General features: G+C 48.6%; 1 protein-coding gene across 2 annotated transcripts; it reads right to left on the reverse strand.

The window, feature by feature from the left end:
- Positions 1–4,053: 4,053 nt before the first annotated feature.
- Positions 4,054–5,601, reverse strand: LOC123117545 (uncharacterized). 2 transcript variants are annotated; one of them, XM_044538277.1, is made up of 3 exons: positions 5,163–5,601; positions 4,757–5,047; positions 4,054–4,391 (listed from the first exon to the last, which is right to left on the reverse strand). In XM_044538277.1, the coding sequence occupies exons 1-2, from the start codon at positions 5,338–5,340 to the stop codon at positions 4,782–4,784; spliced, it is 444 nt and encodes a 147-aa protein (XP_044394212.1). In that variant the 5' UTR covers positions 5,341–5,601; the 3' UTR covers positions 4,054–4,391; positions 4,757–4,781. The 2 variants fall into 2 exon arrangements, with proteins under 2 accessions (XP_044394212.1, XP_044394211.1); XM_044538276.1 differs by having other exon boundaries at positions 4,813–5,047; positions 5,163–5,584.
- Between the last annotated feature and the right edge of the window lie 6,639 nt (positions 5,602–12,240).

Consider the following 12,240-nt stretch of genomic DNA (forward strand, 5'->3'; position numbering starts at 1 on the left):
GAAAGTTAAAATGTGAGTGCTTGGGGGGGCCAAAAGCTAAAAAAGTTCTTATCTAAATCCTCTTAATATTTTTTTCTTCACAAATTGCTTCAATATTGGGGGGCCACAGCCCCTCCAGGAAGCTACATAGCTCCGCCATTGATCCTACGGTCCAAAGTAGAGGGATTCGCATCTACAGTAGTACTCTGTGCAAGCGCACTTCACTCTGGAGAAATCTAGAGCCTCCAGAATTGTTTATTGTGGGTTGCTTCTACACTTCCGGTACATGCAGCGCTGCAGTTTGCAGCCACTCCAGTGTCTTGTGCTCCACTCTCCCACCTTCTCTTACATTAGCATCATAGGATTTCTTGTGGCCATACGCAAATAGCAGAGGATGGTGTGTATGGTAAGTTGTTCACGTGTGCACAAGGCATAATAGGATTTTATGTGGCCAAACTTTGTTCCCCGTTTGTGCATTTGTGCGGAATATTGCGTTTTCTAGAGATTATAACATGGTACTAATATCTGATTGATAATTTTTCAGTGTGTGCATTTTCTTCTAAGTTTTGAAACCATAAAATTATTATTCTTCCAAGAACAAATGTGATTATAAGATAATTCTTTTTTATGTTATGCATCGCTAGACAAAACTTTATTACGTTTGCATCCGAACCACCCATGGTAGGAGTGATAAGTGATATTGTGATAACTGTCACAACAACTTTTTTGGGGATATAACAAATAAAACATAACATTTGATTTGTTAGAATTTTCAAGAGCCATGTGTTAGCTTTTTCTTTTGCGAAAAAAAAGATGGAAGAATTGTATCTATGAATTGAACATTGCACGTGCTATGCACGTACCCGCGTACTAGTATAAGAAAAAAGATAGTTAAACCAAAAAAATACAGCGCTCGGTATAGATACATGGCTAACTAGGCCAGCGATAGTCACAAGCGCTCTATGCATCTCATCGACAAAGTGACACAAAGAGCGTCATATAGGGAGTCAAATTTTCTTGTGACCTCCTATTCTAACGGATTAAGCGATATGGGTCGGTCTGTTTCGCTCTCTACGGACAATAATAGCTGCAGTTGGTTGATTTGTCGATTTGTTTTTTGGGCTATTTCTCTCAAATGAAAATTTATGCTCCCCTTGTTAACTATTTATATGGCGTCCTTTGTTTGTACGCATAAACTTTGACCATCAGTTTCACCAAAATATATTAATTATGAGTCACAAAAATTATATCATCGGAAACTACATTTTACTATGAATTGAATAGTACTATATTTTTGTGACACATGATCCATGTGTTTATTGGTCAATTTTATGGTCAGAGTTGGACTTTGTAATATGTGTGTGCCATGTAAATAGGGACAAAGGGTGTACGTCCCAAATTTAAAAATATTCACGAATTGTATTAATTTTTCAAAAAATGAAAAATGCTCAGAGATTTGAAAAAAACAATCTTGGGTCTCAATAAAATATTCATGAATTTAGAAAGTGATCAGAAACTTCTAAAATGTGGGTGATTTGTTTAAATTTCAAGAATTCTCAAAAAATATTTACAAATTTAAATTACTTTTGTAAATTTAAAACAATCACCAATTTGAAAACTATACATGGATATTTAAAAATCATGAATTTTAGGGGAAAAAGTCATGGTTTTTTAATTTTTTTGGGAATTTTAAATATTTAAAAGGGAAAAGAACAAAAAAGAGACAAAATATCACAATATAAAAATAGTGGGAAAGGTAGCAGAAATCCAGAGCGAGTTGCGATGAAGAAAATTAAGTGGATGAAAAACCAGTGGGAAAGCAGCTCCTTGTACTTCGGTCTTTATGTATGTGCTATAAGGCCAATTCCACCGCGCGACCCTAAACGGACGTTCGTTTTGTCTAGATTCTGTCCGTTTTGGGTAGGGCAATGGGGTCGTGTCCGGGCCTGTCCTGGGATGCGGCGGCCGTGCGCCCAGCGCGCGGCCGCATCCGTTTGCCCCATCCCGTCCACCAGGGCCTAAAATGCCCATATTTTCATATAAAAACAAGTTTGCACGTCCAAATATTAATTGCTTGAAAATTAAAATAGTTTTACAACCCAATCGAAATTGTCTCTAATAAAGATAGTTTTACAACCAAATCGAAATTGTCTTGAATGAACATAAAACGAACCAATACATCTATCGGTTGCCAATATGCTCCTACACATGCTCAATCAAGTCATTTTGAAGAGCCTTATGAGTGTGCCAATCACGCAGCTCACGATGGAACTGGACAAACTGATCAAACGTGGCCGGTTCTTGGTGCAGGAGCTCAACATTGTCACCTTGAAAATCAAATCCTTGGTCGAAGATACTATCATCACGCTCGTCCTCGACGATCATGTTGTGCATGATCACACAAGCAGTCATCGCCTCCCAAAGCTTCCTTTCATCTCATGACAGTGCAGGGTATCGAACGATGCCCCATCGGGATTGAAGCACACCAAAAGCACGTTCCACATCCTTTCTAGCACTCTCTTGCATTTGGGAAAATCTCTTTCTCTTGTCATCTTGGGGCTTCGAGATTGTCTTCACAAAAGTTGACCACTGAGGATATATACCATCAGCTAGATAGTATCCTTTGTTGTACTGGTGGTCGTTGATCTCAAAGTTGACAGGTGGGGAGCGACCTTCTGCAAGCCTCGCGAAGACTGAAGAACGTTGCAACACGTTGATATCATTGTGAGAACCTGCCATGCCGAAGAACGAATGCCATATCCAAAGATCCTGCGATGCCACCGCTTTTAATATGACAGTGCACTCGCTGACATGCCCCTTGTACTGGCCCTGCCAAGCAAATGGGCAGTTCTTCCACTTCCAGTGCATACAATCTATGCTGTCAAGCATGCCTGGAAAGCCTCTAGCTGCGTTGGTCGCCAACAATCTCTCTGTATCAGCGGCAGTTGGCTGCCTCAAGTACTCTGGGCCAAACACCTCGATAACAGCCTGACAGAACTTGTACATTGACATCAGACATGTTGTCTCGCTCATACGCACGTACTCATCCACCAGATCGCCTGCAATTCCATACGCAAGCATGCGGAAGGCCGCGATGCATTTCTGGTAAGAGGAGAACCCAAGCTTGCCAAGGGCATCCGTCTTGCACTCGAAGTATGGGTCATGAGCAACCACTCCCTCTCGGATACGATTGAACACATGTCTTGCCATTCGAAAACGGCGACGGAATTTATCCGGCTTGAAGAGCGGTTTGTTGGAAAAGTAATCGGCATAGAGCAGCGCGTGGCCTCTCTTCCTGTTGCGGTTCAGGTTGGGAGCATGGCCAGGGACTGACCCCCTGTACCGAGGAAGCTGCCGTTGAATGTGGTCGTGAACGACCAGTGCAGCCACCGCAAGATCTTCATCATCTGACGACGAATTGTCCGATGAACAAAGAAAGTGGTGGAAGAAGAACTCGTCTCCACCGTCCATACCTTTGTGGGCAAAATGTCGAACACCTTGCGGTCGTGGTGGCGAAAAGGCCGCCATGATCACTTGGACGCAGCAGGGGTGGTTGCCGGTCGGCTACTGGCCGCTCTGGAGCCGTCGGAAGTTGCCGCGGCCGCCGTGGTACGTCGTCGGCGGTCGTGTCTCCTCTGCCACCGGCAAAGACGGCGACGGCCAAACCTCCTCCGATCGACGGCCAAAACTACGGCGAAAGCGCGGGCATGATGGCGGCCATGTCTACACGTGGTTTGGTATGGACGGCCGGGGGCTGCGCGGTGCGGAGGCGGCCGGAGAATAGCGGCGGCACCGGCGGCGGGGCAGGGCGGGGCGGGAGAGAGAGGGTTGAAGGGTTGCGAGGGAGGGACTGCTAGTGTCCCCGACAGGCGGGCCACGGGGGGAAAGGGCGTGCGGCGCGTCTGTTTCACCCCAAACCGAGCGCAACTTTGGGACCGAGATGGATCGAAAACGGACGAATTCCGGACATTTGTCCGTTTGAGGCCGCGCGTTGGGCCGCGCTATTAGTCCGTTTTACTCCAAATGGACGCACCCGGACAAGATAGGGTCGCGCGCAGTGGAGTTGGCCTAAAGTCCAAGTTAACCTGTAATTTTATATCCTTTTGAAATTCACTCCGTACTTTACTTACATAATAGATAATACACATGCAACTTGCATATACATTTGCAATACATATATTGTACCAATGGATATTTTACAGGGGGGAATGACCTATCCTAGGTGCAGGCAGTAGGCCTAGCCTAGGCATTCCAGCAGCGTGACGTGGTACTAGTATTGCGTACACTCTACGGACATGTCCGGTCAGACGTTGCCGGCGGCGACGTGGAACTGCGGCGTGTAGGTGTGCGCCGTGCCCGGCCTCTCCTCCTGCGGCGGTTCGTTGAGGAAGGCCCAGTTGCTCCTCGTCCACCTGCCCACCGACCCAAAACAAAGATTTAGGCCCTCTTTGATTTGCAGGATTTTCGAAACGTGGGAATAGAGAAAATACAGGATTTGAGTGGCATGTTCATTTGAATTCTATAGGATTAGGATAGAGTGTTTGACGCTACAGGAAAAATAAAGGAATTGAAAAAAAAGGTTAGAGTGGATGCTAGATTTTCAATGAAATGTAGTACACTTGATTCCATAGAAAAAAATCCTATAGGATTCAATCCTGTGAATCAAACGACAAATGTAGGAAAAATCCTAAGGATTCTAACCCTCCAAAAGTCCCATGAAATTCCTTTGAATCAAAGAAGCCCTTAACATATCAAGATCAAGATCAGACGAACTAACCACGTCAAATCAAAGTACAGTGTCATCATCGGCGGTTGGTCGCAATCGTCACGTACCAGTCCCGGCTCTTGCCGGCGTCGGCGGCGTCGATCTCCTCGTGGCCGCCAGCCACCGGAGACGACGCCGGTGACCTGCTCCTCTGCGTCTGCGAGCTTCCCAGCGGGCTCTTCTCCATAGGTCGACCAGGGGAGCTGAGCGGCGAGGTGACGTCCTCCGGCGCCGGCTTCCTGCGCTGCCGCCAGAAGGCCTCCACCTCCTCCTTCGTCAGGGACCGGTTCCTCATCACACGAGCTGCTTACACACACATAATTATTTTTATTTATTTATTTTTGACGATCAAAGCAAGCAACCGAAAAACATAAACATGGGTGCAAGCAGTAAGTGGAGCGTGCGTGTGGCCGCGTACCTTTGGTGTCATGGCCAAGAACCGGCGAATCCCAGCCGGCCATCAGAGACCCCATCCAGGCTCTAGCTAGGATTAGGATGATCAACTTCTTCTTGAGAAGGATGTGGTAGGATCGAATAGACAAGAATGTGTAGCTGCGAATGGTACCGAAGAGTAGTTGATAACTGATAAGCATCATCGATGGATCTGGTCCTATTTATATATGTCTGCAGCGGGGCTTGAGTTGAGTGCTTGACTTTGTTTGGACAGTACTGGAAGGTACTAGTACTGCTACAACAGACACCGGCCGGATTAGCACACGGGATTGTGGATCATATCCGGAGTGGCACTGGGGCTAGTGGAGTGGTTTCCGTCCTAACAAAACCTGGGGCCGAGGCTTTGTAGTCTGTGTGCTTATCTAACCTGCAAGTAGCCATTGGTCAGAGCGTCGTTATCGGTACCTCCGTAGCATCTGATTCTGATACTACCATGTTCCTACCAGGAAGAATAAATAGAAACGTACTCACAAGATCGGTGGCATCGAAGACAGAGTCTACATACTGGAAGCTTCCCGATAGATAGATATTAGAAACGTTTGCAGGGTCCACCAGCTCGGAACAAATCTGCTTCAGTGCTGGAGCAGAGTGACTAGATTAGATAGAATATGCACGCATCGTTATCCAGCGGCGTCTGTGCCTGCAGGTCCGGGGGCCGTCAGTGCGTATGCGGCGTCGTCATCCGTTCCATTCCTTTCGCCAAACTCCCGGACCGACGTGCCGCCAAAGTCATTTATCTGGAAAAAAAAAACATTCGTTGTGGCCCATTCTTATCATATCATCTTCTTCCCAGGTGCAGGCATTAGAAGGCGGACCATCGTGCTCAGAGCATCTCCAGCCATACTCCCAATGCGTCCTCTCAGACGGTTTTTTCGCGCCGGCGCCGAAAAACAGTCCAGTCACGTCCCCGGAAGTCTGTTTTTTTCGCCGGTTTGGGGCGAAATTAGCGCCGGCGGACCCAGGTTGAACCCGGTGTGCTGGGGGGCGCTGGGGCGAGCGATTTTGGCGTGAAAGAACCGCAGGCCCGCCGAGTCAGCGACGCGCGCCTCGTCGTCCTTGGAACACCTCGGTTTCCCGCGTGGAATCAATGGCAAGGTTGCCGCCGGTCAGCCTTGCCATTGATTCCTCATTATGGGCGGCGCGTCACGGGCGGCTCGGCGACGCCTCCCCTCCCGCCACGCGTACACACATCGCGGGGCTATAAAACCAGTGCCTCCCCGTCGCCTCTGGCCACACCAGCCCACAGTCGCCGCCGAGCTCTGCCTCTCTCCCCGTGTGCAGCCGCCCGCCGACGTTCCTTCCCTCCCCTCTCTCCCCAAGCCCATCCGATGGCTGCGCGATTACCCGGCGATGCGGCGGCGGCGAACGGCTTCGGCCGCTGCTCGCTCCACGAGTGGGAGGCCTATCTCTTGTTCGAGGCGAACATCCCTGCGCCACTAGACATGCGCGCCAGGCCGACAGGGTGGAGGCTCAGCAACGGGGGCGTCCCATTCCCCCGGTGCCCGACGTCGATGTGCTCCCGCCATCTTCGCCGCCGAGGTCGACAGCGTGCGGGCGTCCCTGACGGAGGAGCAGCGCGCCCTCCCCCAGTACGCCGCCGACAACCACGCATCGTGGGCAGCGTACTTCCAGCACCGGCAGACGCAGAGGCTGGCGCCCACCAACGGGGTGCCGGTGGTGGGGGGCATCAAGAACAGCGAGGGGCGTCGCGTACGGCGGGGCGCCCCCGGCCGCACGCTTCACGATGTGCTAGAGCACCTCGAGGGTGGCAATCACCCGCCGCTGGCATACCCTGCCGCGACGGCCGCCCCGGTCCCTCGCCGGAGCGCCGGGCAATGGATGCCCAGGAGGTTCGGCTCCTCCTCGACTTCCTCCTCTCACTCCTCCTCCCGCTCATCTTCCCATTCTTCCGGCTCGCCGGCGGTGTTCGGCGTCAAGGCCGAGCCCGCAGTGGAAACGCCGCTCGGCCCGCGCACCCGCAGTCCTGACATCGTCATCAACTAGGGCGGCCGGCGCGCCTCCTCCTCGGCTCCTCCGCGCTACGTCAAATCGAAGACGAAGCCGAGGCTCGCCACCGTGAAGGCGGAGCCCGGGCTCACAGGCGGCGTCAAGGAGGAGCTCGACGACGCGGCGACCTTGAAATGGACGCGCGAAGACTGGGCGTGCATGGAGCTGGAGCGTTAGTGTCGTGCCTACGAGCAGTTCACCGTTCGGCGCCGCGGCCGCGACGAGGGAGGCGTCGTCGTCCTCGACGACAGCAACGATGATGCGTCGCCGCCACCGGTCCGCCAGCGCGACGCCGGGCAGGGGTCCAGTAGTGGCGACCGCATCAAGGAGGAGAAGGACGCCGGCGCCGACCACGAGGATGGCAGCGATGTCAGCGACTTCGCCGCGCTCAATGACTTCTTCGGCCCTTAAATAGTTGTAGTTGCGACCTTTTTTAAATAACTTTGCTATGTAATGTCGAATATGTCGAATATATGTCCAGTTTGCTGAACTTTAGCTGAATAATTTGTTCAATTTACCGAACTTTGCCAAATATCCTTTTTTTAACATAAATGGCGTCTGGGGGGCGGCCCTGGGGCCGGCGGCTGGGAACCCGCTCGCCCTCACGCCGATTTTAGCGCCAACTCGTCCCCAGACGGCGATTTTACGCGCCCCCTGGGGGGCCAACGGCTGGAGATGCTCTTATCATACGACTTAGAGCATCTCACTCGTTTGACCTCCCATGAGCCATTTTTCAGCCGGTTGGGGTCAATGCCGGCAAAAATTTTGGCATGGGGAAAAAAAAATTCCCAGCCGTGCCCCCACCCAACAGCTAAAAGAAAAGAGAGGCGAGAGGAAAAAGAGATGAGGGTGATGTGGAGGCATGCACATGGGTGGGCCTGGGAGGAAAAAGAGATGAGAGAGAGGAGAGAGGGTGTGGGAGGCTGCCAGTGGTCCAAATGATAATCGAGCTTGTGGGGGCGTGAGTGGAATTTTTTTTGTCCGCCGGCATTGAAAAATTGCTCCTGGGGGCCTTCCATGGAATGGGTGGAGATGCTCTTACTACCATGTTCCTTAATATAAGATGTTTTAGTAGTTTATAAACTGAACCAACTAGACGTCATATATTTAGAAACAAAGCGTGTATTGTACAGCTTAACTGCACTCAATCGCGTTTTAGATTCTCTGCCGACGGTTAACAGAAAAGGTTTTGTATCAAAAGAATTACTTTTAATCTTAACAACTGCTCCGTGGCGTTTGTTGAGATTAACACTATTGTCTGTAATACTCTCCGTGTCGCATCCATGTCACATATATACCAGTAGCGGAGCCAGGAATTAGCTCCCGGCTATTCTTGTAAATTTTTTTGCCACAGTAATAGAACAAAAAATATACAATAAGATGGAAACACAATGTTGAGGATATCACTTATCGTTATTGTCTCGGTTAGCTAGGGATTAGATATTAAATGAAAATCAACCGATTAATCGATTTTATCGGTCGACTATTAATCAGATATTTTTTGCAAATCTCAGGTTCCCAACACTAATATACGCTACATTCAACACCAAAACAATATTGGACAGAAGTGTTATCTTGATTCCTAGCCTCTGGATCCTTGTATATGAAGGAAATATGCCCTAAAGGAAATAATAAAGTTGTTATTTTATATTTTCTGATTCATGATAAAGGTTTATTATTCATGCTAGAATTGTATTATTTGGAAACTGAAATACATGTGTGAATACATGAACAAATACCGTGTCCTTAGTAAGTCTCTACTAGACTAGCTCATTGATCAAAGATGGTTAAGGTTTTCTAACCATAGACATGCGTTGTCATTTGATAACGGGATCACATCATTAGGAGAATGATGTGATGGACAAGACCCATCCGTTAGCTTAGCATAATGATCGTTCAATTTATTGCTATTGCTTTCTTTATGTCAAATACATATTCCTTCGACAATGAAATTATGCAACTCCCGTACCGGAGGAATACCTTGTGTGCTATTAAACGTCACAACGTAACTGGGTGATCATAAAGATGCTCTACACGTATCTCCGAAGATATTTGTTGAGTTGGCATAGATCAAGATTATGATTTGTCACTCCGAGTTTCGGAGAGGTATTTCTGGGCCCTCACGGTAATACACATCATAAGCTTGCAAGCAAATGACTAAGGAGTTAGTTACGAGGTGATGTATTACGGAACGAGTAAAGAGACTTTCCGGTAACGAGATTGAACTAGATATAGAGATACCGACGATCGAATCTCGGACAAGTAGCATACCGATGGACAAGGGAATTACGTATATTGTCATAACGGTTTGACCGATAAAGATCTTCGTAAAATATGTAGGAGCCAATATGCACATCCAGATTTCGCTATTGATTATTGACCAGAGAGGTGTCTCGATTAACATAGTTCTTGAACCCGTAGGGTCCGCACGCTTAACGTTCGTTGACGATATAGTGTTATATGAGTTATATGATTTGGTGGCCGAATGTTGTTCGGAGTCCTGGAAGAGATTAGGACATGACGAGGAGTATCGAAATAATCAAGAGGTAAATATTGATATATGAGACGATGGTATTCGGACACCGGAAATGTTTCGGGGTTACCGGGTACTTATCGGGTCACCGGAAGGGGTTCCGGGCACCCCGGCAAAGTTATGGGCCTTATGTGCCAAAAGAGAGGGAACATACCAGCCACAAGGGGCTGGTGAGCCCCCATAGCAGGCCGGCCTAGGAGGAGAAGGAAAGAGGGAAGGGAAAGAAAAGTGTGGAGGAGGACTCCTTTCCTTCCCTCCCCCCTCTTTCCTCCCCCCTCAGTTATATATGGCAGGAGGGCAACTTGGGAGAGACTCCAAGTAGGATTCCTCCTACTTGGGCGCCTCCTATGGCTGCTCATCCCTCCTTCCCGCCTATATATATGTGGGAGGGGGGCGCCTAGCACACTCCAGATCAATTGTTAGCCGTGTGCGGCATCCCTCTTCACCGTTTACACCTTCGATCATATTTTCATAGTGCTTAGGCGAAGCCCTGCGGAGATCACATCACCATCACCGTCACCACACCGTCGTGCTGCCGGAACTCATCCACTACCTCGCCGTCTTGCTGGATCAAGAAGGCGGAGGACATCACTGAGCTGAACGTGTGCTGAGCGCGGAGGTGTCGTACGTTCGGTACTAGATCTGCTGGATCGCGAAGAAAGTTCGACTACATCAACCACGTTGTGAAACGCTTCCACTTACGGTCTACGAGGGTACGTAGACACACTCTCCCCCTCATTGTTATGCATCTTCATGGATAGATCATTGCATGTGCGTAGAATTTTTTTTGTTTCCATGCAACGTTCCCCAACACAAACAAAGTAAGACAACGGTACATATTGCGTAACAAGGACCATAAAACATAAATAAACATAGTTTTTGCAAACATAGTGCTATGAATAGGTCCGATTTATCCATAGATTCCTGTTAAATCGCTTGTCAGAGTAATAAATTGGTCCAAAAGATAAAGGGTGAAGGTAAGGCATAATATTATCGGTCACCCCCCGATTAGCGGTAAATCGGAAGATTAATCGCTGAATCAGAAGATTTTTTGAACGGTGTGGCAACATCAATGACTCAATGACCGTACATCGATAATAGTAGCAAAATATCATTGTGGCATTATCTCGAACAATTAAGGAAGATTACAAACAGTTAAGGAAATTACAATATAACTTTACAATCCTCTTTGGAAGATATTGATAGCATTCCCATCTTTAACTTGCTTGAAGAATTCTCTCTCAACAAATGTAACCAAGTAATTGTTCAAATATTCATCACCCATTTTGCTAACATCCTTCTACATCTACATCACAAACACATAAAACAAAGCAGATAGTTCAATGCCTATCTAGCAATCATCTACTACATCACAATCACAATTCACAGGTTTGAGGAATCACATGCATTAAGCAGTGTCATCTTACAAAAAATATTCAAATTTGTTATAAAAACAGAGGAAAAGAGTACTTTGATGGAGATGGATGCAGTAATGGGTGGATGGAGACCTGTCGAACGAGAGGGCCGGACGTGGTGGGGAGGGTGGAGCCGGACTACCGTTTGCCGGAGGCCGAGGAGAGGGAAGGAAGACAGGGAGTGGGTCGGCCAGCGGGAGGGGAGCTGGGGAGTAGTACAGCCGGAGACGGTCGACCGCGGAGAGGAGGGCGGGGCTGGACCATTGGGGGACGAAGGAGGGGAGGGAGAGGGCCTAGCGGAGGGGAGGGGAGGGACCGAGAGAGAGCTGGAGAGGGCAAGCCGGCCGACTTGGATTCACTTGCCGCCACCGCAGCCTTCAGCTAGGTTGGGGGGATTAATTTTGGGATCAAGGGAGGGAGAGCAGAGAAGAGGTGCTTGTGCGACTAGCCAGACAACGGTATGTCGGAGAGCAACTAGTTAATGAGCGCTCCTTCGGGAGCCTCGCAAGGATCAGTGCTACTTGGCGCGCTTTCAGCCATTCGCCATGTGTCGCGGGGGCGCTCCCTCTGGATTTTATTTTTTTTATTTTTCCGCATGCGTTTTCGGCTTTTTAAACAGGTTTTTCGGTTTTTTCCGACGTTTTGGTTTTCCACCGGTCTTTCTTAGCTTTTCGATCAAAACTTTTTTTTTGAGATTTTTTTTGCGAAGAAACGCATTTTTTCCCTTTCGCGAGAGTCGCGGTTTTGCTTCCGTGAGAGGCACGGTTTTGCTTTCGCGAGAGTCACGGCCGTGCCTCTCGAAAACGAAAAAAACGAGTTTTCTGTTTTTTCCTTTCGCGAGAGTCAAGGCCGTGCCTCTCGGAAACGAAAAAAACGCGCTTTTTATTTTTTTTTCGCGAGAGTTACGGTTTTGCTTTCGTGAGAGGCACTGTTGTTCTTTAGCGAGAGTCACGGCCGTGCCTTTCGAAAATAAATAAAAAACGCGTTTTCTGGTTTTTTTCGCGAGAGGCACAGTTTGCTTCCGCAAGAAGCACGGCCGTGCCTCCTCTGAAACGGGAAAAACGCGTTTTCTTTTTTTGCGAGAGTCA

The sequence above is a fragment of the Triticum aestivum genome, chromosome 5B (assembly GCF_018294505.1).
Source record: "Triticum aestivum cultivar Chinese Spring chromosome 5B, IWGSC CS RefSeq v2.1, whole genome shotgun sequence".
Taxonomy (NCBI): domain Eukaryota; kingdom Viridiplantae; phylum Streptophyta; class Magnoliopsida; order Poales; family Poaceae; genus Triticum; species Triticum aestivum.